General features: G+C 38.4%; 1 protein-coding gene across 1 annotated transcript in view; it reads right to left on the reverse strand.

Moving 5' to 3' along the window:
- Positions 1-25,658, reverse strand: part of Ctl1 (choline transporter-like protein 1) — a 159,467-nt gene that overhangs the window by 24,919 nt on the left and 108,890 nt on the right. Inside the window, exons 13-14 of the mRNA XM_090388702.1 lie at positions 18,109-18,152; positions 7,266-7,391 (exon numbers count right to left, since the gene is read on the reverse strand). Coding sequence (XP_090244828.1) covers positions 7,266-7,391; positions 18,109-18,152 — 170 coding nt within the window. The remainder of the gene's footprint in view (positions 1-7,265; positions 7,392-18,108; positions 18,153-25,658) is intronic.

The raw sequence follows: 25,658 nt of genomic DNA on the forward strand, positions 1-25,658 counted from the left end.
CAGGTATGTATTAGTCACCAAATTAAAATCTGCCATAAAAAGAAAAGTACATTAGATAAAGAGAAATAGTTCATTTTATTTGAAATGAACAACAAAAAAAATTTCTGGCACTTGGTCAAATAATTCAATGATGCTGCAACAGAAAGTGATTTGTGTGCTGTGGTACTGAAAGCTTAAATCAGTCATTAAAGTGTAAAGATGTTACCACTGGAATACACGGAAAATAAAGAATAGGGAAGTCCATCAAGCAGTGGTTCAAACAGATTCAAAAAACAGGAAGTGTTCTGCACTAGAGAAGCCAAAAATGCAGGAGATTCTCCAAGCTTGTTTGGTTCTGTATGCATATAAAATTCAGATTGCAAGCAGTGAAACTGGAAAATCAACCACTGAAAGTCACTTGCTGTAGACATGCTTGTGCAGATTGAAAATAACAATGCCTACTGGGAAATTATTATTTTTAGTGACAAAACTTTTCATGTATGTGTGTTGTTATTATTTGGTTTTTTAGGAGCATTAACAACTGAGGCCACATTGCTCCGGGATATGCGGTGGTCATTCCCTGACCTTTTCGCATCCTCATATTTGGTGGTCACGGGCATGAACCCCGGTCTAATCAAGAAGCATGTGCTACGCACTGCTGCTCCTGACCACCTGGCTACGGAGGCACCTATCTATGTGTGTGCTTAGCAAAAATGCATTTGAGGCACTGAAAACACAGTCCCAAGATAAACATCTGGTGCAAAATTTCCTATCATGAGGTAACTGGTCCATTCTTCTTTCATGGGAAGGCAGTTAACAGTACTAATTATCTGGATGCACTTCAGCTAGTTGCTGTACCAGATGCAACCTGCAATCATCACTCCAAAATATGTTAATTTTTGACAGGATGGTGCTCCTTAATGCTGGAGCCAGGACGTTAGAAAATTGCTGATAACCCATTTCTAAACTGACTGATTTGACAAGGTGGACTGATTACTTGGAACCTCCTGCCTCCCCTTACTCATTGTTCAGACACAGTAGGTTTGCAGTTTTTTTTTTTTTTTTCTGGGATTACATTAAGGAACATAGGTATTGCATTAAACTTCAAAGTGTGATGAACTCCAAGCATTTATAAAAATGCAGCTGCTTTTGAGGGATCTATGTCAATTCGCTGTATGACAGTTCTGTGCATGATAATTCATTGTATGTGACAATTCGGTGCATGAAGTTCAGTGTATAAGACAATCTGGTGAAAGACAACTGGTGGCTATAACAATTTGTTGAAAGCCAACTGGTGGCTATAACAATTTGTTGAAAGCCAACTGGTGGCTGTAACAATTTGGTGAAAGACAATTAGTGGATATGATGATTTGGTGTATGACAGTTCAGTGTATCACACAGAGATCAGAAATTAACAAAAACAATGAAGTAAAAGGTTTAGGAAATAAAAGAAATTTTGGCAATAGAAAGGAGGAATGCAGAAATTTAGAAAAAAGAAAATATATTTTTACCTATTTATTTTGTATAAAAGGATTAACACCTATTTCAGCATGATTGTTTCAGTATGCCTATTTCAGCTTGACACTGTCCATCTTGTAATACCTTTAATCCAGATAAGATTATTTATTATTATTATTTTATTTATTTTTTTTTAACATATATACCCAGAAGAATTCTATGCTTTTCAAGGATGATTAATTTATTTTTTAGAGTTACTTTATATTCCTAGTAACAATACTTTAGTTTAAATTGCATTTAGATAAAGATTTTGTAGGTTATTACTTAGTATCGGTAAGGGTATCAAATCCATATGTAGACAGGTTTTGCAGCTCCTGCAAATGAAAGTTTCTCCGTAGATAAACCGTTTGTTTCTCCTTCTCCGTAGATAAACCGTTTGTAACTTGCCGCCACTGTTATACGATACGTGTGCTAGCGTAAGGTTTAACGGAAAACTAGATAGCGAGTATAGTAGTGTCAATTAATCAGTAAAATTTATTAATCTTAATAAATTTCATTGTCAATTGAATTGTACTTTTTTAACTAAATAAATATAGCGACCTAGTTATTACAAACATAACATCATAAATTAATACATATAAGTTGACAGGGGATAAGAAAATCATATAACGTAACTCGGAGATAATATTCAATATCGAAATACATATATATAGTTTTATAACTGCATTGGGGTATAGGTTTAGGGTTATATTTTGTATTGTAATTTTATTGAACTTGAATAGAAATCATGATTCAGACCAGAGCAGCAAAGCAAAAGGCTCAAACTAGTGGAAGTGCTGTGGCTCAGGGGAGAACTGAGGGGGGGGGGGTTGTCCTCTGAATCACAGTCTATTGAAATGCACTGCTTGTTTGATGTTTGTGGAGCAATCAGGAACAGGACATGATATTGCCAAGGGGAATGTCTTTGTGTGTGCGCGATGTAGGAGTGCGAGGAAATCAGGTGCCAACTCAGCATTGCTATGGGCTTATATGAGAGCTTGAAGGACAGGGTGGATGCCCTTGAAGGATTTAAACTGAGGGGTGCATCAAGCTCTCAGCTGCCCACATCAATGGCAGAGCTTGCACTTGAACATCATGCAACACAGCGGCAACCCCCAAGGCAGAATGCACTGGTCCCAAAGGAACTAGTTGTTGTAGGTGACTCTATTGTCAGGGAAATGGGGAACATATTGTTCAAAAAGGATAGATGGAACAGGAATAGGGTATGTCTGCCAGGGGCAAAGGTTGATGATATTGTAGGGCAGATATCATTCTTTAAGGGCACAAAGGGTGATATTGTTGTACACGTTGGCACTAATGATACTAAGAGTAGGAGACTGGCAGAATTACTTAATAAGTAAAAGACAATGCTGAAAAAAAGCTGTGAGTTAGGGTTGAATTTGAAAGTGTCTGCAATTCTGCCCAGACACGATAGGAGGGAGTATATGATGAGAGCCTTGTCGATTAATTCAGCCCTGGAGAGATTGTGCAAGGTTCAAGGGGTAGAATTTTTCTCAGCCTGGTCTGTGCTTGTTAACAGGAGAGACTGCTTCTACAGGGATGGGATACACTTAAACAGAAAGGGTGCAAGTTGCTGTTGCTATCGAGGCAGAGTTAGGTGGGTTGGAAAACTGCTAGCTTGGGGGAATACACGGAGTAATCAATTAACAGTAGCTGCTGGCAGAGGTAAAAGTGATTCTTGCACTACTTCTATTGAAATGCAATTGAGCAGCAGCCTGGAAAGCAAGGCAATGGAAATTTCTAGAACTGCTGGGAGTCATATGGAACAAGTAACTACATGGGCTGTGTTAGGGTAACTAAGAGTAGAAACAGGTGCATGTACACCAATGCTAGGAGTATAGTTAATAAATTCGATGAGCTTGAAGTGCTAGTCAAGATATCAAAGGCAGATATTGTTGGGATATCAGAGACATGGTGTCACATAGACATAAGCAGTGCAGAACTTGAATTTGGGGAGTACAATGTGTACAGAAAGGACGGGAAGGGAGGAGGGGTTATGCTGTTAGTTAAGAAACACAAAATCTAAGGAAGTGCACCCAATTGATGTTGAGTCTGTTTGGTGTGACATAAGCACTGGGAAAGGGAAAAATGAGAGTAGGTGTGTGTTATAGGCCTAATGAATCTGATGAGTATAATGAGCAATTGTGCAGAGAAATAGAGTGGGCCAGTAAATTAGAGTGTCTTATAATGGGGAACTTTAATTTCCCGGATATTGACTGGAATTTGTGGGTTGGTCACTCACACACTAGCAAGACTTTTGTGGATTTATTGGATGATTGTTTTCTACAGCAGCATGTTCGGGAGGCAAATAGAGGGAGTAATACTCTTGATCTGATTATCACTGTACAGGTCTGTAATTACAGACCTATACAGTGGAACCAACTGATGATGTTACCAACAGCAAATTCAAAATGGGAAGCATTCAAAGAATTAATCTTGGAAGCTACTAGGCTTTTCATACCAATAAAGAAATACTGTTCAAGATTTAGGCCTAAATGGATGCCAGATGAACTAATTAGACATGTGACAGAGAAGAAAAATGCATGGGATACATATAAATTAACATGTGACAGAGAAGTGTATGATAGATATAAGCTGGTCTGTAACCAAGTTACAAAAGCAGTTAGGCAGGCGAAGGCAGATTACGAGAAATCTTTGGCAAAGGATGCAAAGAAAAACAGCAAAGAGTTCTTACTTATGTAAACTCTAGAAGGAAGGGGATGAATCAGATTGGTCCACTTGATATCAATGGTTCACTGTTGATGATCCTGCTCAGGTAGCTAACAAACTAAATGAATGTTTTGCATTGACATTCACACATGAGGAGTTATTCAGGGAGGGGAATGCCAGAGGTGTATTCAACTCTGGCAGTAAGCTAGATAATCTTGTAATAACTAAGAGTAAAGTGGAGGAGAAAATGTTGAAGATAAACACAAGAAAGGCACCTGGTGTTGATGGAATCTATCCAGTTATATTAAAGGATGCAGCAAAGGAAGTAAGCAAACCCTTAGCCATAATTATGAGAGCTTCCCTGGACTCAGGGAGGTACCCATGGACTGGAGATGTGAAAATGTGACCCAAATCCATAAAGCAGGATCAAAGTGAGACACAGGTAATTACAGACCTGTTAGTTTAACTTCTGTTACAGGGAAATTAATGGAGGCATTGGTTAAAGAAGCATTGCAGGATCATCTAGACAGGACTTCAGTTATAGCTCGGACACAGTATGGGTTTGTTAAAGGGAAGTCTTGTCTGACTAATTTGATTGGATACTATGATGTAGTCACAAAGGAACTGGATGCAAAGAATAACTTTGATATCATATATTTGGATCTTAGAAAAGCCTTTGATATTGTTGCACATGGAAGACTGCTGCACAAATTGGAGTGTGTGGCATTAGAGGCAAATTGCTGCTATGGATAAAGGGATGGTTGAGTGGGAGAAGACAGAGAGTGGTAATCAACGGACACTGCTCTTCGTGGACTAATGTTATTAGTGGAGTCCTTTAGGGTTCAGTGTTGGGTCCATTGTTGTTTTCTGTATTTATAAATGATATTGATGATGGTATATCACGCTTAATGTCCAAGTTTGCAGATGATACGAAGGTTGGCAGAGTTGTTAATGACACTAATGACAGTACACTGCTGCAACAGGATCTAGAAAAGTTGAGCAGATGGGCTGAGAGGTGGCAAATGAAGTTTAACATTGACAAATGTAAAGTACTACATATGAGAAGCAGTAATCCCAGAGTAACGTATCAACTCTGTGGTACCACACTGACAGTGGTATTAGAATGAAAAGAACCTGGGGGTAATTGTGCAGGCAGATATGAAGTTTTCTGAGAAGTGCAGATGGTCTGCAAGAGTAGCTCATGGTGTCTTGTCAATGATATACAGGAATTTTTCTAGCAGGGATAAGGAGGTGATTATCCCCTTGTATAAGGCAATGGTCAGACCACACCTTGAGTACTGTATACAGGTCTGGAGACCTCATTTTAAGAAGGATGTAGAGCTGTTGGAACGAGTATAGAGAAGGGAAACAAGATTAGTGAATGGAACAAAGGATTGCTCTTACAAAGAAAGGCTTAAGTTTTGCAAATTACAGGGTCTGGAGACTAGGCACCTGCGAGGTGATCTGACTGAGGTGTATAAAGCCTTGAATGGTATGAGCATGCTCAATGCCGATGGGATTCTTCCTCTTGCTCAGAATAATCGCCTGAGAGGGCATAAATTCAAATTGAGGAAAGACAGTTGTAGAATAGATGTGCGGACGTTTGCCTTTAGCCAGCGGGTGGTTGATTGCTGGAACAAACTTTCATCTGTCGTAGAAGTTGATAGCTTAAATAGATTCAAGGCAGAACTTGACAAATTTGGAGCGAGTGGATGGGTGAAATAAGGGTTTTTTTTTTTGGCTGATGCTATATAAGCTTGCTTTCTTGCATCATGTGCCTTTGCTAATGCTAATTATACATACAGAAACATCTGAAAGTGCATTTATATGTGGATCAACTTTACTTTAAGAAGAAATAGAGGTAAGAGATATTTTTCTCAATTGATACTGAATGTGTTGGATAAACTTGTGTCAATAAAGTATGCCACTCATAAAATATTCATCTGTAGAACTTAAGATGCCTAAAAAAAAACTTGGAAGATTCTTTTTTAGAGTGTTTACCCTAAAACAGAGGTTCCCAAAGTGTGGGGGGGTGCATGTATTTAAGTATATATTAATTTTTTTTTTTTTTTTTATGAAAACCCCAAACACGAAAGGTATCAAAGCCTAAAGTACTTAGTACCGTGCATGGGTTGAAGGAGAAGTATGGGGGGAGAGGGATGCCAGAAACTTTGCTCTAGAGACTAAAGTACATTAATAAAGTACTTTGCTTATTGGAGGCTTGAAGTGGTTTCACCACTTCAAGCCTCCAATAAGCAAAGTGGTGGTATTTCATCGGTTGATGAAAGTCATCTACCACCTACGATTTATAAAAGTATGTATATTCATAGCAAAATTTTAGGTCAAATCTGTTTATTTGCAATTGTTCATGGAACTTGGGAAGGCATGTGAAATTTATGAAGAATTTTAAGGGGGAAGGGGACTAAGGTATAAAAGTTTGGGAACCTATGTTCTAAAATGTTCCAAGGTAAACAGTCTCTTTTCAGACTGCATTACCCTACCTAGAATATTTTACGAAGCATGCAAATTAATTTTATAAACATTTGATAAAGGCAAATGGCTATATATACATATATTTTAGTCTGTTTAGAGAATAAGAATAAGAGGATAAGAATGTCTCTGTTCAGTTCAGTTCTGTTTAGGTGACCAAACTAGTTAATTAAGGTAATTTATCTAAAGGTATTTTTTCACTGTACTTAAAGACACAAGCTTACATTTAAAAATGATGATCTGATTTATGTTTGATTACTTTACATTACATTCTCATACATTTGCATGAATCTCTCTCTCTCTCTCTCTCTCTCTCTCTCTCTCTCTCTCTCTCTCTCTCTCTCTCCACAAAGTCATACAAAAAACTTAAAATTAACTAATCCTAGATTGTTTTAGAAACAATTTAAAGATTGTTTCAGAAGATAGAAAAACTCAATCATTCATTCATTCGATAGATACACTGCAGATAATATAGCTGGAATGTATTTACAGCAGAGCATATGGACCATGAAGGAAAAGATATGATGATTACAAAACTGATAAAAATTACTAATCAAAATTACAAAATAAATAATAAAAGTAGGAACACTGGTACTTAAAATTGGTACCTTCATCCAGGCTACTCCAATGCAGGTAGAGGTAGCAGTTACAACACATTTTCCAAGAAACAAAAGTAAATCTCCCAGATCAGTGTCATTTGCTAACAGTTTTCTATTTGGCCTCCTTACATATGCCTAAAAAAAATTATGTTTATTCTTCTCAACAGTTATACTAACTTTTCTGTTAAATTCAACTATTTACATCATTAAAATATAAGTCTAATACATCAAAAATTCTTGAAATAAATCATTAACCATGTTTCTGAAACCTAACATTTAAATGCCAGCTTCTTTACATTACATTTCTTCATATATAGAATAATAACTAAATTTAATGTAATTACTCACAGCCAATACATATTACTGAATTTTGCTCTAAGTTCAAAGTAAATATCTTGTAAATTGAAGTATATACTAGATTTTCTGTTACATCAAGGTATCATTATTGTTCTCCAAACAGCGATTAACCAAAATATCATAACAAGCTAACTATTTGAATTGTCTATATATTTAATATAAAAGCCGTTTTTCTTTACTCCGTCAGAGTGAACAATAGGCTTAACCAATCGGGCTGGAAGTAGTCGCAAATTGAAGATATTTCTTCCTAGGTGTGCACAAAGTTGTTAAAATTATAAAAATCCGAATAGTTTTATTTTATGGAACAGGGCAGTTTTGTACTACAAACGAGAATAGTTCAACATTTACAACGTTCACTTTTTTTACCAGTTAACAAAGATGTTAACTGTTAAACAAACAGTTCTCTAAGTTGATCAGGCATTTTTTTCTGATTAAAAATTTGCACATCGTGTCCTTTGTTCTGAAATAATAATAATAATAAAACTGCTACCAATTACGAAATTCTCTACTAGTGCTGCCGATATTAAAAAAAAGAACTAATCATTAGGATTCCATTGCACTGCTCGCACACATTGCACACGAGAGTTCATACACTCTTTGCCATTCATTACATTTAATACAGTAAGAACTCATCACTTTATCATTATCAACTTCAAGTTTATTTGTTTTTTGTTTTGAGGTTATTTAAGGTAAGTAATTTAAGAATTTAGAAGTATGTCACAGTCGACCACCATGCTGCTCTGACTGGTCTTGTTGAGCATACATTTTTTTATGAAAACCCCAAACACAAGAGGTATAAGAACCTATAGTACTTAGTACCGTGCTTGGGTTGGAGGTTGAGAAGATGAAAGAATTTATTTGTTGACATTAGACTTGAACTTCTGTAGACTGTAATTTCCATGAAATACGTATAAAGGAAGCTTGTTCCAGAAAACGGCAGATGAATGAATAAACGAGGAAGATGAAAAGTTGGCTCTGTGAGTTTGAAGTTGGACAGTAAATGGATGTTGGCTGGTGGTGACACGTGTTCGGACTGTTTTAAAAGAGAGAGCGGGAATTATAGAAGCCAATTCAGGAGAAAAGTGCCCATGGAAATATCTGTAGAAGAGGCATGCAGCAGAAACAGTACGAGAGACTCTGTTAGAGAGGAGTCATTAATTAACCTACTGCTCTCTTCTGAATGGAATCTAGAAGCCTGGGAGAGGTTTTGGGGGCATTGCCCCTGATGTGGAAACAATATTCCACAGTCGGGTGGATTTGCGATTTGTACGGAGTGAACAGCTGTTTGTAAGAAAAGTAATGCCGAGAACAAAAGAAAAAACCAAGTTTTTTAAATGCAGAGGAAGCAATATTTCTAATGTGCTTATGCCAAGAGAGATTAGAAGTAAGGGTAATCCCCAAAAGAGATATATCATTTTGGCTAGAAATCGGAGTGTCACCAAAGATAAGCATAGGAGCAGAAGAATCCTTTTTGCAAGCTATAAGACAAGACTGAGTTTTAGAAGGATTGAAATCAATTAAGTTGTCTTTGGATAGGATTTCCAGTTGTCTTTTAAGTTGTCTATCCAAAACTATGGATAGGATTTCCAGTCAATGGAAGAAGGTCATTAATATACAAGAGGAAAAGAGTGGGGGAAAGAACTGAACCTTGGGAGACACCAGAATTAGTGGAGAAGATAGAAGACAGAGAGCCATCTACCATCACCCTCAGTGACCAGTCAGAGAGAAAACTGGATAACCAATTACTAAAAACAGTTGGCAAACCATAAGATGGAAGCTTGTTTAGAAGACATTTATGCCAAACACGATCAAAAGCTTTTGAGATGTCAAGAGCAACTACTTGTGTTTCACTGAACCTTTCCATTGAATTAGTCCATAAATGGTTAACATGAGCCAGAATATCACCAGTGGATCGACACTGACGGAACCCATACTGGCGATCGTTGATCAGATGGAAGATTCCTAGGTAGTTTAAGAGTTGGCAGTTAATTGATTTTTCCATTACTTTAGAAAGAGTAGAAGTAATTGCAATAAGACGACAACTGGATACTTAGAACGGTTGTTTTTTTTAAAAAAGATCAAGCGTGTTGGCTGTATGGTTAGGATTGTCTGGTATCCTTGTAGGTAAATGAACAATCTGTGCAAGGTCATTAGTAATTGCAAAAGGCTCAGCATCTCGACTAGATGGGTCAGTGTGACTAGAAAATGGAAGCCAGCTGGAGTTGTGAACATTAAAATCACCAAGGAAAATTACCTCACTGCCAGGAAAGTTAGACTGGAGAAAGTCAAGTTGTAAAGAGAGGAAGTCAAAGAGGTCCAAGTGATTAGTGGAGCTGGGAGAACGGTAGAGACAACAGATGAATTTCACAGAATGAGGTCGAGAGAATTTAAGCCAGAGAAGATTGAAAAGAGGAGATTCCAAATTACCAAGTCTCTGACAGGGAATATCAGAATGGACATATGCACAAGTACCACCTTTTAGGCAAAAGGAATCATACAGCGAATAATTTGGGCAACTTAGATGAGCAGTAGTTGAATCAACTGATAACTGAGATTCTGTTAGAAAAAGTACACGGAGTTTGGCAGACTGCAAGTGAAAATGGATGTCATTGAGATTAAAATTGAGACCACATATATTTGTGAAATGAACTAGGTAAGTGTTTGGGAGGTTTAGATCTTTTCGCAGATAAGCTTACTCTATTAGTTTGACAATTCATGGTGTATTCAATAGTAAGAAAAAGTTGGGGAACATGCTGTATGAAGTAATGAAATTTTTGAATATGGTGTACACATGGTAAGAATATACTCAGATCCTTGACTTAACGTGGCCTTGACAATGGCCTCTGCATACACACTACTCAGACTCCCTCCAGTCACTATTTGGCAGAGTAGAGGTAGCAAGATTATACACTAGCTGATCCGGAAGCCTCCTAAAGAGCTACCAATAGGTTCGGTCCGGTGTACTAACTAGCGGCCAGGCTGCAAACACCATTTTAGAGCTGTACCCTTGGAATGCAAGGAAGATTGGATCTCGCCATGATTTTCATCATAACCTCAAAAGTCATCAGTCATACTGCACGATGGAAGAGGTGGGGAAGGGTTGACCAGAACTTAGCTCTGGAGACTAAACATGGGTTCCACCACTTCAAGCCTCGAATAAGCAAAGTGGTGGTATTGCACCGGTTGATGAGAGTCATCTACCACCTAGTACTGCCTAGTAACACAGAGGGGTGGCATTCGTCCATGTGGTGTGGGTGCCACACCTTGACCCCTACTTACGTTGGTTTACACCTTGGTGGTCACCCACAGTGTGCTTGTGCATGGAGGTTATACCCAGGATTACTAACAGTCCCACCATCGTGAAGGTGCAAGCAGAGGATCTGGCTGTCACAGACCGTCCGGACTTCACCAAAATTGGGTCCACTTGACTTGAATGTCACCCAAATATCAGTTCCATCAGCGTTTTAGATTTCCAGTTAGCAAGTACAGCTTGTCTGGCATATCTGAGAGAATGTCTGTGACAACCTCAAAGAAACATGCCTTTTCGTGTTTCTGCAAATTAATTCAGGATCGTTCTGAAAGAATGATCCTGAATACATTTAATAGATGTTGATACTATATATTGATACTATATTTGTACTACATTTCTTTTGGACAGCTAGAGAAAAATTCTGCTACCCATTGCGAAATTTTTGCAACGGGTAGTAGTAGTAGTAGTAGTAGTAGTAGTAGTGGCACATGATGCAAGAAAGCAAGTGTAGGAGCTTATGCAGCATCAGCCAAAAAAAAAAAAAAAATATCACACCATTCCCTCCAAATGCTTGTCCAGTTCCTCCTTAAATTTATTTAACCTATCAACTTCTACAACGACAGATGGAAGTTTGTTCCAGCAATTAACCACCCGCTGGCTAAAGGCAAATTTCCGCACATCTATTCTACATCTGTCCTTTCTTAATTTGAACTTATGTCCCCGTAGGTTTGTAATCTGAACAAGTGGAAGGATCCCATCAGAATTCAGCGTGCTCAACCCATTCAAGGTCTTATAGACCTCAATCAGATCACCGCGCAGGTGCCTAGTCTCCAGCCACTGCAATTTGCAGAACTTAAGCCTCTCTTGGTAAGAGAATCCCTTCATTCCCCTCACCAATCGTGTTGCTCTTCTCTGTACACGCTCAAGCAAATCTACATGCTTCTAAAATGAGGCCTCCAGACCTGTACGCAGTACTCAAGGCGTGGCCTGACCATTGCCTTATACAGAGGGACAATCACCTCCTTTTCCCTGCTAGCAAAATTCCTATATATCATTGACAAAACCCCATGACCCGCCCTAGCAGCCTGTCTGCACTGCTCAGAAAACTTCATATCTGACTGCACAATTACTCCCAGGTCTTTTTCATTTTCTACCACCTTAAGTGTAGTACCACACAGTTGGTACGTTTCTCTGGGGTTACTTCTACCCATATGCAGTACTTTGCATTTGTCAAGGTTGAACTTCAGTTGCCACTTCTTAGCCCATCTGCCCAAATTATCTAGATCCTGTTGCAGTAGCACACTGCCATTACTGTCATTAACAACCCTGCCAACCTTTGTGTCATCTGCAAACTTCGACATTAAGCCTGATATACCTTCATCAATATCATTGATAAATACACAAAACAACAGTGGACCCAACACCGAACCCTGTGGGACTCCACTAATAACATTAGTCCACGAAGAGCAGCACCCATTGATTACCACCCTCTGTCTTCTCCCACTTAACCATCCTTTTAATGGGTACAGCTAGCTGTAGCCATTGCGTACAATAGGCCTAACTGATTTGGTCTCAAACTGAAGATATTTCTTCCTAGGTATGCAGAAACGTGGAAAAATATAAAAATTCTAAATAGTAAAAAATCCAAATATTTTTATTTTACAGAACAGGCCAATTTTTTCTACTAGCACTGCCTACCTTAAAAGAAAGAATTGTTTTATTTTACAGAAATAAGAAAGGATTCAACATGTGCTGGCTTACCTGCTCATGATCAAACACGGACTACATTTCTTTAGGACAGCTAGAGAAAAATTCTGCTACCAATTGCAAAATTTTCGCAATGGGTAATGCTAGTTATAATATTAAATTAAAATGGCACTTTACTATGTATGCATGCAAATGTATATAGTTTATTGGTATCAAATGTAGTTGTAAATTAAATTCCCTACAATGGATATGATCAATGCCCTATTCCAGCGGTTACAAAACTGGGGTCCCTAGACCAGTTCCAGGGGGGGTCCGCAAAACGACCCTCTAGAACTGGTAAAATTATTCGTTGTATGTATAGCAAATTGATGATTAAAAAAATCATTAATAAATTGATGATTAATTTTACATAAATATATAATATTTATGCAAAAATAAGAATAAAGTTGAGTTGTTTTTAACATACCTTTGAATTTTATTTTCAGAAAACCCAGTGTTCACACACACACACACACACACACACACACACACACACACACACACACACACACACACACACACACCCTCTATATTTATATAGGGTGTCTGCAAACTTATTTTCATGTTTTGAAGGGGCCTGTAGATCTCAGTCGTTTGGGAACCACTGCCCTATACCAACTATGTTCATCTTAATAACAGAACTCCAGAGAAGGCTTGATTGGAAATATTACCATAGCAAACTGGTATGGAGTATTGATCATATCCAATGTAGGGAATTTAATTTATGATACCAATAAAATATAAATAAATCTGCATACATATATGATAAAGAGATTCAATTTTCGACATAACACTTTTCTTCCAATATTTGAATCGTGCCAAAGAAACAAATATGTAATAATACCTTGAAAGCCATAAGACACAGAAAAAAACTAAAAAATAATAATCCTTTAGCCTGCTCACATAGCCAAGAAAAAATACAAAATGGTGTACAATGCCAAAAAGAAATATGAAAAAAAAATATATATATATATCTCAACAAAATAACTCTAGTTTATACATTTTAATAAAGGCAATATCAACAAAAAATATGAAACTTAAATACACGTAGTACAATATACTGCACATTATGAGTGTGAAAAACAGACTGAGTAGGCAGTTTCTTAGATATAGCAATCTAATAGTGAGAATTACTTCTTTTAGCCTTCAGAAGTTAAATCATTAATTGGGGCACTGACTGCATTAGGTGCTGAAAGCATTTCAAGGAGATGCTGGTCCATGCAGACTCAAGCACAACCCACACTTGCTTCAGACTGGATAGTGGCAGATCCTTATCATAAACAGCTTCTTCCCCCGACTTCAGAGATTGTATTACCTGCTGATAAAGGTAGGTCTACAGTTATGAGTAAAGAAGACTATTGCTCAAAAGCCCTGGATCTCCTACAGGATACTAATACATACAAAGTTACTCAGTGTAATCCGTTGTCTAGTTTGGAAAGACAGGTTAATGGTATCACACAAAGTTGATTTAAGGCAGGTAAAATATCTAAAGTATATTGACTTTACATGCTTCAGGATGCCGAATACCTCAGTTTTATGGTCTCAGTTTTATGAAACCGATAGTTTCATTTGTGGGTAGTCCCACCTATGCCTTATCGAAATTTCTAGCTAGGATTATTTCACCTATAGTAGGACGTTCTGGTTTAGTGGTCAAGGACAGCAAAGAATTTGCAGAGTACGTGAAAAATCAGGTTATAGGGGATGATGATGTTATGATCTCCTTTGATGTGGTATCATTGTTTACATGTATCTCAATTAAACATGGGGTTCATTGTGTAAGATCAGCCTTAGAACAAGATGATGCTATTAGTGCCAGGTGTTTGTTAAGCATTGATGACATTTGTAAAGGGGTGGAGTTCTGCCTTGCTAGTACCACTATGATTTTTCAAAATGTTATGTACAAACAGGTCCATGGGATGGCCATGGGTTCCCCCATTAGTGCCATAGTGACTAACCTAGCTATGGAGGAACTAGAAGCCAGGATTTTCCGTCAGTTAGATTTTCCCATGAAAATTAGTATTAGTATTAGTATTAGTAACAGCCGCATGGTGCAAGAAAGCCTATGGCTTATGCTGCACCAGCCAAAAAAAAAAAAAAAAAAAATCCGAACAAAACAATGATAAAAACAAAAAAAAAAAAAAAAAAAATAATAATAATAATAATAATAAATAAATAACTAAATAATAATAATTAATAAATAAAAAAAGTAAAATAAAAAGGAAATTAAACCTATCATCCTATGTGCTTCCCTTACCCGAAAGTACCATCCAGATGACCTTTGAATTTCCCCAAACTGTCGGCCTCTACCACCCATGAAGGCAACTTATTCCAGTAATTTATAACTCGCTGGCTAAAATAGAACTTCCTGCAATCCAATCTAAACATTTCCCCCCGTAACTTGAATTTATGTCCCCTAGTTCTAGCATCATTTATAATCTTGAAAATTTTGTCCTCATTCATTTTACTGATGCCTCTCAGAGCCTTAAACACCTCAATCAAATCTCCTCTAAGGTGTCTAGTTTCCAAACTCTGCAACCCACATATTCGAAGTCTTTCTTCATAAGGACGCCCTTTTGCCGATCTCACCAGGCGAGTTACCCTTCTTTGCACCCTTTCAAGAAGCTCGATGTCTTTCTTCAGGTGCGGTCTCCATACTTGAACACAGTATTCCAAGTGTGGTCTAACATAAGCCTTATATAATGGGATTATCACGTCCCTATCTCTACTTGCAAAAGTTCGATAGATCATCGATAGGACACCATGGGCCTTCCTTGCAACCTGTTTACAATGCTCAGAGAATTTCATGTCTGACCGTATCGTAACACCCAAGTCCCTTTCCTCCAGTACTGGCTTTAGTTGAACTCCACCAAGTGAATAAGTTTTTTTGGGATTACTGTTTCCCAGGTGTAATACCTTACAATGATGATATGTTGATGATACGTTCACCATTATAAAGAAGGGGAGGGAAGATCAAATACTCAACTTACTTAATAGCTTCTCCCCATTTATACAATTCACCTCAGAGGTGGAAGCAGCTGGTACCCTCCCGTTTCTTGATGTCCTGGTTATTAGAGATGGTGCTAGAGTGAAGACTACAGTTTATAGAAAACCAATGTGTCGTAGTCAGTATGTCCATTACAGTTCAGCACAGGCTTATCAACATAAAGATAGAGTAGCCAGGGCATTAATAAATAGGGTGTGGTCCTACTGCAGACCTTAGTAAGTGTGGTTACCCCCAGAGGGTCTTGCACAAATATGTTTATAGGACTGGGTCCAATCACCGGGAACCACCTCCCTCAGCGGCTACTGCTTACATTCCCTACTATCCGGGCCTTTCAGAGCATGTCGCACGGGCATTACGGGAGTGTCAGACCCGCTGTGTGCAGCTTCCGGGGCGGAGGTTGCACACAGTGGTGTCTCAGGTCAAAGACCATCGGGGGAACATTTGACCGCCATTAAAACTGCGAACTATGCTAGGTCTGCTGTGGCGGAACATTTTTGGGAGAAGCAGCATCGGATCTCCCCTGAGGATGCAGTCATTACTGACCGTGCACATGGGTTCTGGGAACACAAGTGGCTCGAGAGCTTGGGAATTGGTTCATCCCGTCATACTATTAACAGGGATAGGGGTGTGCATTGATGTTAAGTTGCATTGATGATTACACCCCCTCTTTGAGGCAATTGTCCTCAGACACGATGATCTGTTCCACATGGCACGCTCCTGGGTCACTTCCGTTTCTGGTGCACAAATAGAGAATACTGACGATGTTCCTGGTAAGTCACACGAGTACCATTGGCCTGTTACTTAAGGATGTGTCATTGTAGCAACAGTACACTGTTGAGAAAGGAGACAGCTGTCTCCGAAAGCTTTGGATTTCTGGTATTTTAACTCATTTTAACGATTTTAGCATTGTTAGTTTTTAACTGTTTTAACCGATTTTATTTCTTTTAGTGCTTATTGTAATAGTCCAGTTTACTGTATCATCTTATTTTATTTTATTTTATTAAATATCTAATTACTTGGCTGGTGTTTGAGTATTAACTTTCTTGAATATGGAATTTCCCAGCCCCATAGGCCTGTTTGAGGATATACTAATGCTAATGCTAAACATATCTGAAAGACAAACAGCATGTTTTGTGGTAACAATGTTTAAGTGCATTTTCAACATTCTCATTATGAAAGAATAAAATATCATATATTCGAATTTTTGTTTGCTGCACACACAGCTCCATGTGTAACAGATGTCCACGTTTAGGCACTAAAAACTCTTGGGTGAATTCTTTAGTATCCACATCACGCATTAATATTTTCAGTGAGTTCTACATTTAATGTTTATATTTTAATTTTATCAAACATACTATTATTATCTTTGAATATAGAAAAACATAGGAAATTTCAAGGTTGATCAATTTTTAAAGAGTTATGATCAGTCACTGGGACTTCTTAACAGAACAGTGGTGCTACTCGATAGCTTCGCTGTAGAGGTTTTCAGGATACCAATTTGTAGTTAAAAATATTCATTTGTTGCTGAGTTATTAATTTTTGTAAATTTCAAGGTCACAGCAATTCTACTGAGTCAGCCATTTGGACTTCTCCTTCATGAAATTTGGACTTCTCCTTAATTTCCATCTGTACAATAGATAACAGTTGAAGGGTTATTTGAATTGGAAGGAAGGAGATAGGGAATATTAAGACATACAAGCTAAATTTCTTGATTTAGTATATACTTGGACAGAACTGCAACATCACGAGGAAGCTTCACCATTGAACAAGAGCTACCACATCTATGTGGCTGCGACAGGTTTGGCAGATATGCAGCTTAAATTTATTGCCTTCAACAGAAAAAGAAACCTCAAAAGTAATAAGCCCGGATGCGAAACACCTGATCTTATTGGTAGTATCTGTGATGCCACAAGCCTGATGACAACATATATTGGCACCTCCGTAGCCAGGTGGGCAGGAGCAGCAGTGTGTAGCACACACTTCTTGATTAGACCGGGGTTCGAGCCCGTGACCACCAAATACGGAGGATGCGGAAAGGTCAGGGAATGACCACCGCCTATCCCCGGAGCAATATTGATTCACAATTAAGGGAGAAAAGGGAGAGACCAAGAATGAGGTGGCAGGACATAATAAAGACTGATGTCATTAAGAGAGGAGGAAACTGGAGTGAAATCAATGATGGAGAGAAGTACAGGGACAGGACATGGTGGCAAGGCTTCATACATCGCCCCGTGGAATAGGGGAACGATGACATGATGATGAATTTTATCAGACAATGAAGTTGAATGCCTGTATATGGCAAGCAGCTTGGCTCTTTTCTATCACATACTATTATGTGTTAAAATTAAAATAATTGAAAATGAAGTAAAATCTTTCCCATTTTATACAGTAAATAATTCAGCTCTTTTATGTCAAGTTACTATACATAATAAAAATAAAATGGGAAAATTAAATAATACATTTTTCAAGCTTTAAAGTTTAAGAAAATTTCTTACCTGTTTTGCTGAGGTATAAAAGTCATACCCTTCATTAGTTGAAACTGAAAGCAGGAATAGCATGTTAAATGCATAAAATTATGATAAAGAAATTATTCATTTGTATTTGAAAATTTTTAAACTTTCTTAATACATTCATATGAACTCTACTTCATTGCGTTAAAATTTACATTTGTTGATTAATTATTCAAAATTAATACTTCATTAAATAAACAATTTTCTTTGACACGGAAAATAAATTATGATTCTGGTAATACGGTCTCTGAATTACTTTAGTAAATTTGTTTTAATTCTATTACAACACAGTGGGTATAATTTATTAAAGAATCATATATTTTATTTTGTTGGAAAAACAAGGATGTTACATTCTAAGTAAACAATCTAATAACTATTTCAAAAGTGAAAATAAGTATTCAACAAAATATGGTAGAAACCATAAAAAGTAAATAATTAAAGGAACACAGTCTATATACACATTTTTTCCAATCAGAAGGAATAAGTCAAAGTACATGCTACTATACTAAGGGGGGGGGGGATGCTGTAAGCTTACTCAGCGATCAGAGGTAGTAGGAATTTACAAAAAGGGAAAGATGGAAGAAAATGGCTGTAAAAAGTTAGTAAACAGTTATTAACCTTAATATGAATATGAGGTGAGATGACTTCCTTACACATTTCTGATGAAATGCATAAGGAAGTCTAGATGGTAAATGATTCTCATCAACCAGTGCAATACCATCTTTTGCTTATTGGAGGCTTGAAGTGGTGAAACCCAAGCTTAGCTACCAGAACAAAACTCCAAGAACCCTCACCATTTCTTCATTATGCAGTAAGATTGATGTTTTTTGAGGTTATGATGGGTAAGAACCAATCTTCCTTCCATTTCAAGGGTTATAGCTCTAAAATGGTGTTTGCAAAAAGCTGGGTATATTCCTGCTGTGTGTACACCATATCTAAAAATTTCATTACTTCATACAACATGTCCTTCCACCTTTTCTTTACTACTGAATACATAATGAATAGTCAAACTAAAAGAACAAACTTATTTGCAAAAATATCTAAACCTCCCAAACATACCCTTTTTCATTTCACAAATATATGTGACTTCAGTTCCAATCTCACTGATGTCCATTTCAACTTACTTTTCTAACAGAAACCAATTATCGGTTGCTTCAACCGCTGCTCATTTCAGTTATCCTAATTATTCACTGTGCATTCCTCTCACTTCAGAGGTGGTACTTGTGCATGTGTCCACTGTGATATTCCCTGTCAAAGAATTAGTAATTTGGAATCTCCTCTTTCCAATCTTCTCTGGCTTAAAATTTCTTTATCCCATTCTGTTAAATTCATCCATTGCCTATATCTATCTCTCAATTTCACTAACCACTGCTTCGATTCCTTTGATTTCTCTGAATTATTTGAGACCTGACTTTCTCCAGTCCAACGTTCCTAACAGTGAAGTTTCCTTGACGATTTTCATATTCATAACTCCAGTTGGTTTCAGTTTCCTAGTCACACAACCAAACTGGTATGCTGACACTTTTGCAATTACTAATGACCTTGCACCAAATGTTCATTTACCTACCAGAATACCAAAAAAATCCTAACTACAGAGCCAATGCTCTTGATCTTTTTTTTCACAAACAACTCTTCCAAGTACATGGTAGAGGTGAGTGGTCCTCTAGGGACCTGAGTTCATAATGTGGTGATGGTCTCCTCTCCAATGTAGTCTTTCTCTCATGACCATTCTCAGTCTTGTGTTTTTTGGCATTACCAGAATGCAAAATGGGACGATTTGCAGTATTTCTATTCTTTTGATTGGATTACTGTTTTAAAAAATCTTCTGATGCTAACATTCGCTTAGATCGTGTCAGTGAAATTATTCTTGTACGAATGAAATCCTTTATTCCATGCTCAATCCTAAAATCCCATCCTTTATCTAAACCTTGGTTTTCCAGAAAATGTGCTAAGGCTGTTTAAGATAAGAATGCTGCATATTGCAATTAGCTTGCACCCAAATCTCCAGGTTCATTTTCTGCCTACATCAAAGCTCAACAATTATAAAACAATTATTAATCAATCCAAACTATATTTTGAACTTTGAAAAGTGTCTGGTAGGTTGAGTAGAAAACTTACTTCTGTTCAAACATTGTCGAGCATTCTAGTCTCTTGCATGCCAAAGCTAATGGCTGCAAATCTGTCCATGTCTACTCCCACTGCTGTTAAAACCTGATGGTTCTAAGCAAAAAATAAAGCTGACTTGCTAGCATCCTGCTTTTCTTCTAACTCTTGTAATGACGATCTTGGTAAGCCACCTCCTACTTATTCCCAGTGTACTTCACTCAATGCCTCCAGTGGTCTACCATCAAAAGGATGTCAGAAAAATTTTGAACAATCTTAATGCCAAGAAACCTCCAGAAACTGATGGTATTTCTCCACTTGTTATCAAAATCTATTCTCCTGAGCTTACTCCTGTTCTATGTACAGGAGTAAGCTCAAGGTTGTATGCAACCAAGGTGTACACAATCTTGGTTGTGTACAATCAAGGTGTACAACCTTGTTGTAAACCAACATTTACAATGCCTCCAAATTTTTTACTTGAATACCACTGCAGGTATGCCAATTTAAATTGTATTTTGTATACTTCAAGTAGTAAAATTTTTTTTTTTTTTACATATTCACCACTACTTTGTATACATCTCCACTGCTTAACCAGAGCCTCACCTCTTGTAAAAGTTGCTGTCAGCCTCCAAGAGTCACTTCTTGATGGCCATAATGACAGCACATCTGCATTGTGTTCTTATGAAGACCATTCATCATGGTGCCAAACAGGTGAAAGTCTGATGGCACAAGGTATGGGGATGTGGCAGAGCAGCCCACCTGAATTCTGTAATGGTCTACTTTGTCAGAATGCTGGTATCAGATCTGGCATTATTTTGCTTAAGAAGACATTTTCATCTCTTCTCTTTCTCTTTCCCCCCCCCCTTCCCCTCCTATCATGCAATTTGTGTCCTCAGCTTCGTCAATGTCTCCACATAGCTAGCAGACCTGATCACGTGTCCCCATTCCAGGAAACCCACAAGAATAACCTTCACTTTTTCAAGAAATGAAACACACAACTTTTCCAGCAGATGGCTGAACCTTGAATTTCTTCTTTATCAGTGAATCCTTGTGTTGCCACTTCACAGACTGCCACTTTGGCCCTGGTTCATATATCCAGGTCTCACCTTCAGTGATGATGCTATCAGGAAAATCACCACCCATGGTTTCAGACCACACCAGAGGATCAGCACAAGCCTGCACTGTCTGTGCCTTTTGATCTGTCATTAGTATCCATAGAACCCAATTGGCACACAATTTCCTATATCCTAGATTGTCCAGAATTGTTATTAGAGCATATTCCCAATCTCACACATTTCGTGAGTCTTAATGTGTTGGTTTACATAGAGCAGTTCATCTATCCACTTCTCATTTTTCACCACTGCTGCAGTGGGAGGACAGCCTGACATTGGCATGTCTTTTAGACTACTACTAGCATCATTGACATGCCTAGCTGTGCCCATATCAATAGTCATGTAGCTATAAATGTTCTTCAAATGTCAGTAAATCTCAAAGAGCACAATGTTTTCTCTGCATTTAGGAACTCAATAACACACCACTGCTTTATATGCATGTCTGTTCTTGAAGCTGTCACAGACATTCTCTCAGGTATGCCAAGCTGGGCTTGCTACCTGGGAGTCTAAAATGCTAATGGAACTGATATTTGGGTGACACTCAAGTCAAGTGGACCTAATTTTGGCAAAGTCTGGTCGGTCTGTGGCAGTCAAATCCTCTGCTTGCACATTCACGATGGTGGGACTGTTAGCAACGCTGGATACAATCCCTATGTGCAAGTTCTGAATTATGGCACTTAGTATATTGGTGGTGACCTCCAGGTGTGAACCAATGCAAGCGTATTGTTTGGTGACAACTGGAGGGATCAAGACTTCAAGCAAAGAACTTACTTGCTCCAGGTACATCATTTTCCTGGTACAGAAAACTGGTGTAATACAACTTTGCTTGTCGAAGTGGTTGAACCCATGTTTAGTCTCCATAACAAAGCTCCAGCAACCCCCCCTCATCTATTCCATCATGTAGTGTGACTGATATCATTTGAGGTTATGATGGACATCATGGCGAGATCTAATCTTCCTTACATTTTGAGGGTACGGCTCTAAAACAGTGTTCACAGACCAGATGCCAGACAGTAGATAGTTCACCGGACTAAACCTATTGGTAACTCTCTAGGAGGGTTCCGGATCAGCTAGTGTATAATTTCGCTGCCTCTACTCTGCATAGCAACTGGAGGGAGTCCAATTAGTTTGTATGCAGGGAACTTTGTCAAGGCCATGTTATGTAAAGGTTCTGGGTATATTCTTGCCATATCCAAAAATTTCATTTCTTCATACAGCATGTCCTTCCCACCTTTTCTTGCTACTGAATACATCATGAATTGCCAAACTAATAGAACAAACTTAGTTGTGAAAAGATCAAAACCTCCCAAGCATTTCCACATTCATTTCACAAATATATGTGGTCTCAGTTCTAATCTCAATGATGTCCATTTCCACTTACAAGCTACCAACCCCATGTACTTTTTCTGACAGAACCACAGTTATCGGTTGATTCAACCACTGCTCATCTCAGTTGTCCAAATTATTCAATGTGTGATTCCTATCGGCAAAAAAGGTGGAACTTGTACATATGTCCGCTCCGATATTCCCCGTCAGAGAATTAATAATTTGGAAACTCCTCTTTTCGATCTTCTTTGGCTTAAATCTTTCTACCACATTCTGTAAAATTCATCTGTTGCCTTTATCATTCTCCAACTCCACTAATCAATTGGAACTCTTTGACTTCCTTTCTTTGAAACTTAACTTTCTCCAGTCCCACTTTCCTAACAGTGAGGTAATTTTCCTTGATAACTTTAATGTTCACATGGCCCCAATGGACTGAGATGCTGAGGCTTTTTAATTACTAGTGACCACTTGTTCATTGTTCACAGATTGTTCATTTATCTACAAGAATACCAGACAATCCTAACCACACAGCCAACATGCTTGAAAGACATTGGCCATTGTCACTGGAGATGAGTGTTGGGTGCTTCAGTATGTATGACCCAGAGATGAAGCATCAGAGCATGCAGTGGACTTCAAAATCATCACCAAGGCCCAAAAAGTTTCATTCGGGATCAAGGAGTTGCTGATCTCGTTTTTTGACAAAAAGAGTGGGTGCGTTGTTGTTATTTGGTTTTTAGGAGCATTAGCAACTAAGGCCATATTGCTCCGGGATATGTGATGGTCATTCCCTGACCTTTCCGCATCCTCCGTATTTGTTGGTGACAGGCTCGAACCCCAGTCTAATCAAGAAGTGTGTGCTACGCACTGCTGCTCCTTCCCACCTGGCTACGGAGGCACCTCAGTGGGTGCGATTCACAAAGAATTTTTATCTGAAGGGAAGAGAGTCAATGCTGCATTCTACACACAGGTGTTTCAAAGACTCTTAAAGCACATTTCCTGGGTAAGCCCCAATTTCAAGAGAAAGGCAATTGGTTTTTGTTGCATAACAATGCCCCCCCCATTCTGCACTTGTTCTGAAGACAGTTAATATGGCACTGTACAGATCAACTATCCACCCTACTCTCCCGATCTAGCACTAGTCGACTTCTTCCTCTTTTCCAAGTTGAAAACTGCCCTCAAAGAAAGACATTTCAGGAGTTGAGAACATAAAGAAAAACGTAACCACTAAACTGTACACCATCTCTTTGGACACATTTGCTGGATCTTTTCAGAGGCTTTTAGGATGGTGTAATACTTTGAATAAAAATAAAACCATTTTTGAGCTCCTTCAGTTTGTGTTCTTTTTTATTGCACTAAGTCCAGGAACTTCAATAGTAAACCTCATATATCCAGTATTATCCAACAGCAATTGCTACTTTCACTAGTCTCCATAACTCACTAGGTCATAAATGAAGATTGGCAACATAAAAGTTGGCCCCCTACCTTGGTTTTAGGCACATTCACAAATGCAATAAACTCCCACTGTCTTTCACCACATCCATTCATCCATATGTAACAACTTCATTCCCGGTGAATGAATTTTCATGAAATTTTGTATTCGACTCTTTTTAGAAAGATATGACCGCTGCCTAATAGTGGGTATGTCTTCCTCTTGCCACCAGTACCAACATCACATGGAAAGGCATGAACTCTGTAAGGCCTCTAAATGTTGCAGGTAGTATGCTGTATATTTCCAGAATTGCAGCCCACAGGTCTGTGACAGTCCATAGTGGACCCAAACACTGGATCTCTTGGTCCATGTAATCCCAATGATATTCTATGGGATTCATATCGAGTGAATTAGGTGGCTAATGTAGCACCTGGAAGAAACTGCTCTCAAACAATATTGTCAACATAGTGGGTGTTGCCAGAAGACGGTCACCATGAAAGAGTGTACCTGATCAGCCACAATGGATAGTTAGCTTTTAACATTCAGGGTGTAGTCTAGGGATATGAGGGCTCTAAGATATTCCCATAAAAACATTCCCCACACCAAAACACTGCCACCACCTGCCTGTTTCTGTTAGACTAAGACATTTGAGGGATTCCTGTCTGCAGTTTGTTGCCATACCCTCCATAAAAAAGTGATTTATGAAAAGTGTAAGAAAAGTGATTAATCAGAAAAGGAAACTTTTTCCAGTCATCAATGGTACAATGGTGCTGTTCAAATGCAAACTTTAGGCATCACTGGCAATGGGTGGCTGTAAACATGGGTATCTTGACCAGGTGCCTACTCCAGAGGGGGGCCATACAGAGGAGAATTCGTTACATTGTGGTCTTGGAAACACCACGCCATCCCCCTGATTAAAGTCCATGGTCAGCTGTTCCACCGTTTGCCATTTACAGTCTTGCACAAGGCAGGCCAGCCTATGTTCATCACAACCATCAATGAGGTATGGGTACTTGTCACTGGTCTGGCAACTGCTGCTCTGTCCACTACGTGTCCACTCTTGGGCCACCTTAACTACAGCAATCCATGAACAGCCCAAAAGATTCACAGTTTCTATAATATTGCCACTCTTCAAACAGTACCTGGCAATCATCTCTCTTTTTTTTTAAAGTCCATCAGATCATGTTCCTTGCCCATGTCAATCAAGTACTTTATATGGACCACCTGCCATGAACCTGCAGTATCGCACTTACCAGTTCTCACTGTGACATGTGCCATAAGGCAAGGAGGAATGGCTCACTACTAAAACACATATGGTGGTATTAATGTTTTTCGACTGGACAGTATATATGCTAAAGTCACAGATACTCTATAATAATAAAAAAAGTATATGATTATACAAATGCCTAATTAAAAATAACACAACGCTCTCTCTCTCTCTCTCTCTCTCTCTCTCTCTCTCTCTCTCTCTCTTGCTCCTTCAAAATAATAGGCAAAATACACAGTTAAGAGGCTCCTCCCTAGCCAGGTGGGAAGGAGCAGCAGTGCGTAGCACACGCTTCTTG

Source organism: Mastigoproctus giganteus, chromosome 14, assembly GCF_048544385.1.
Source record: "Mastigoproctus giganteus isolate SK-2022 chromosome 14, ASM4854438v1, whole genome shotgun sequence".
Taxonomy (NCBI): Eukaryota; Metazoa; Arthropoda; class Arachnida; order Uropygi; family Thelyphonidae; genus Mastigoproctus; species Mastigoproctus giganteus.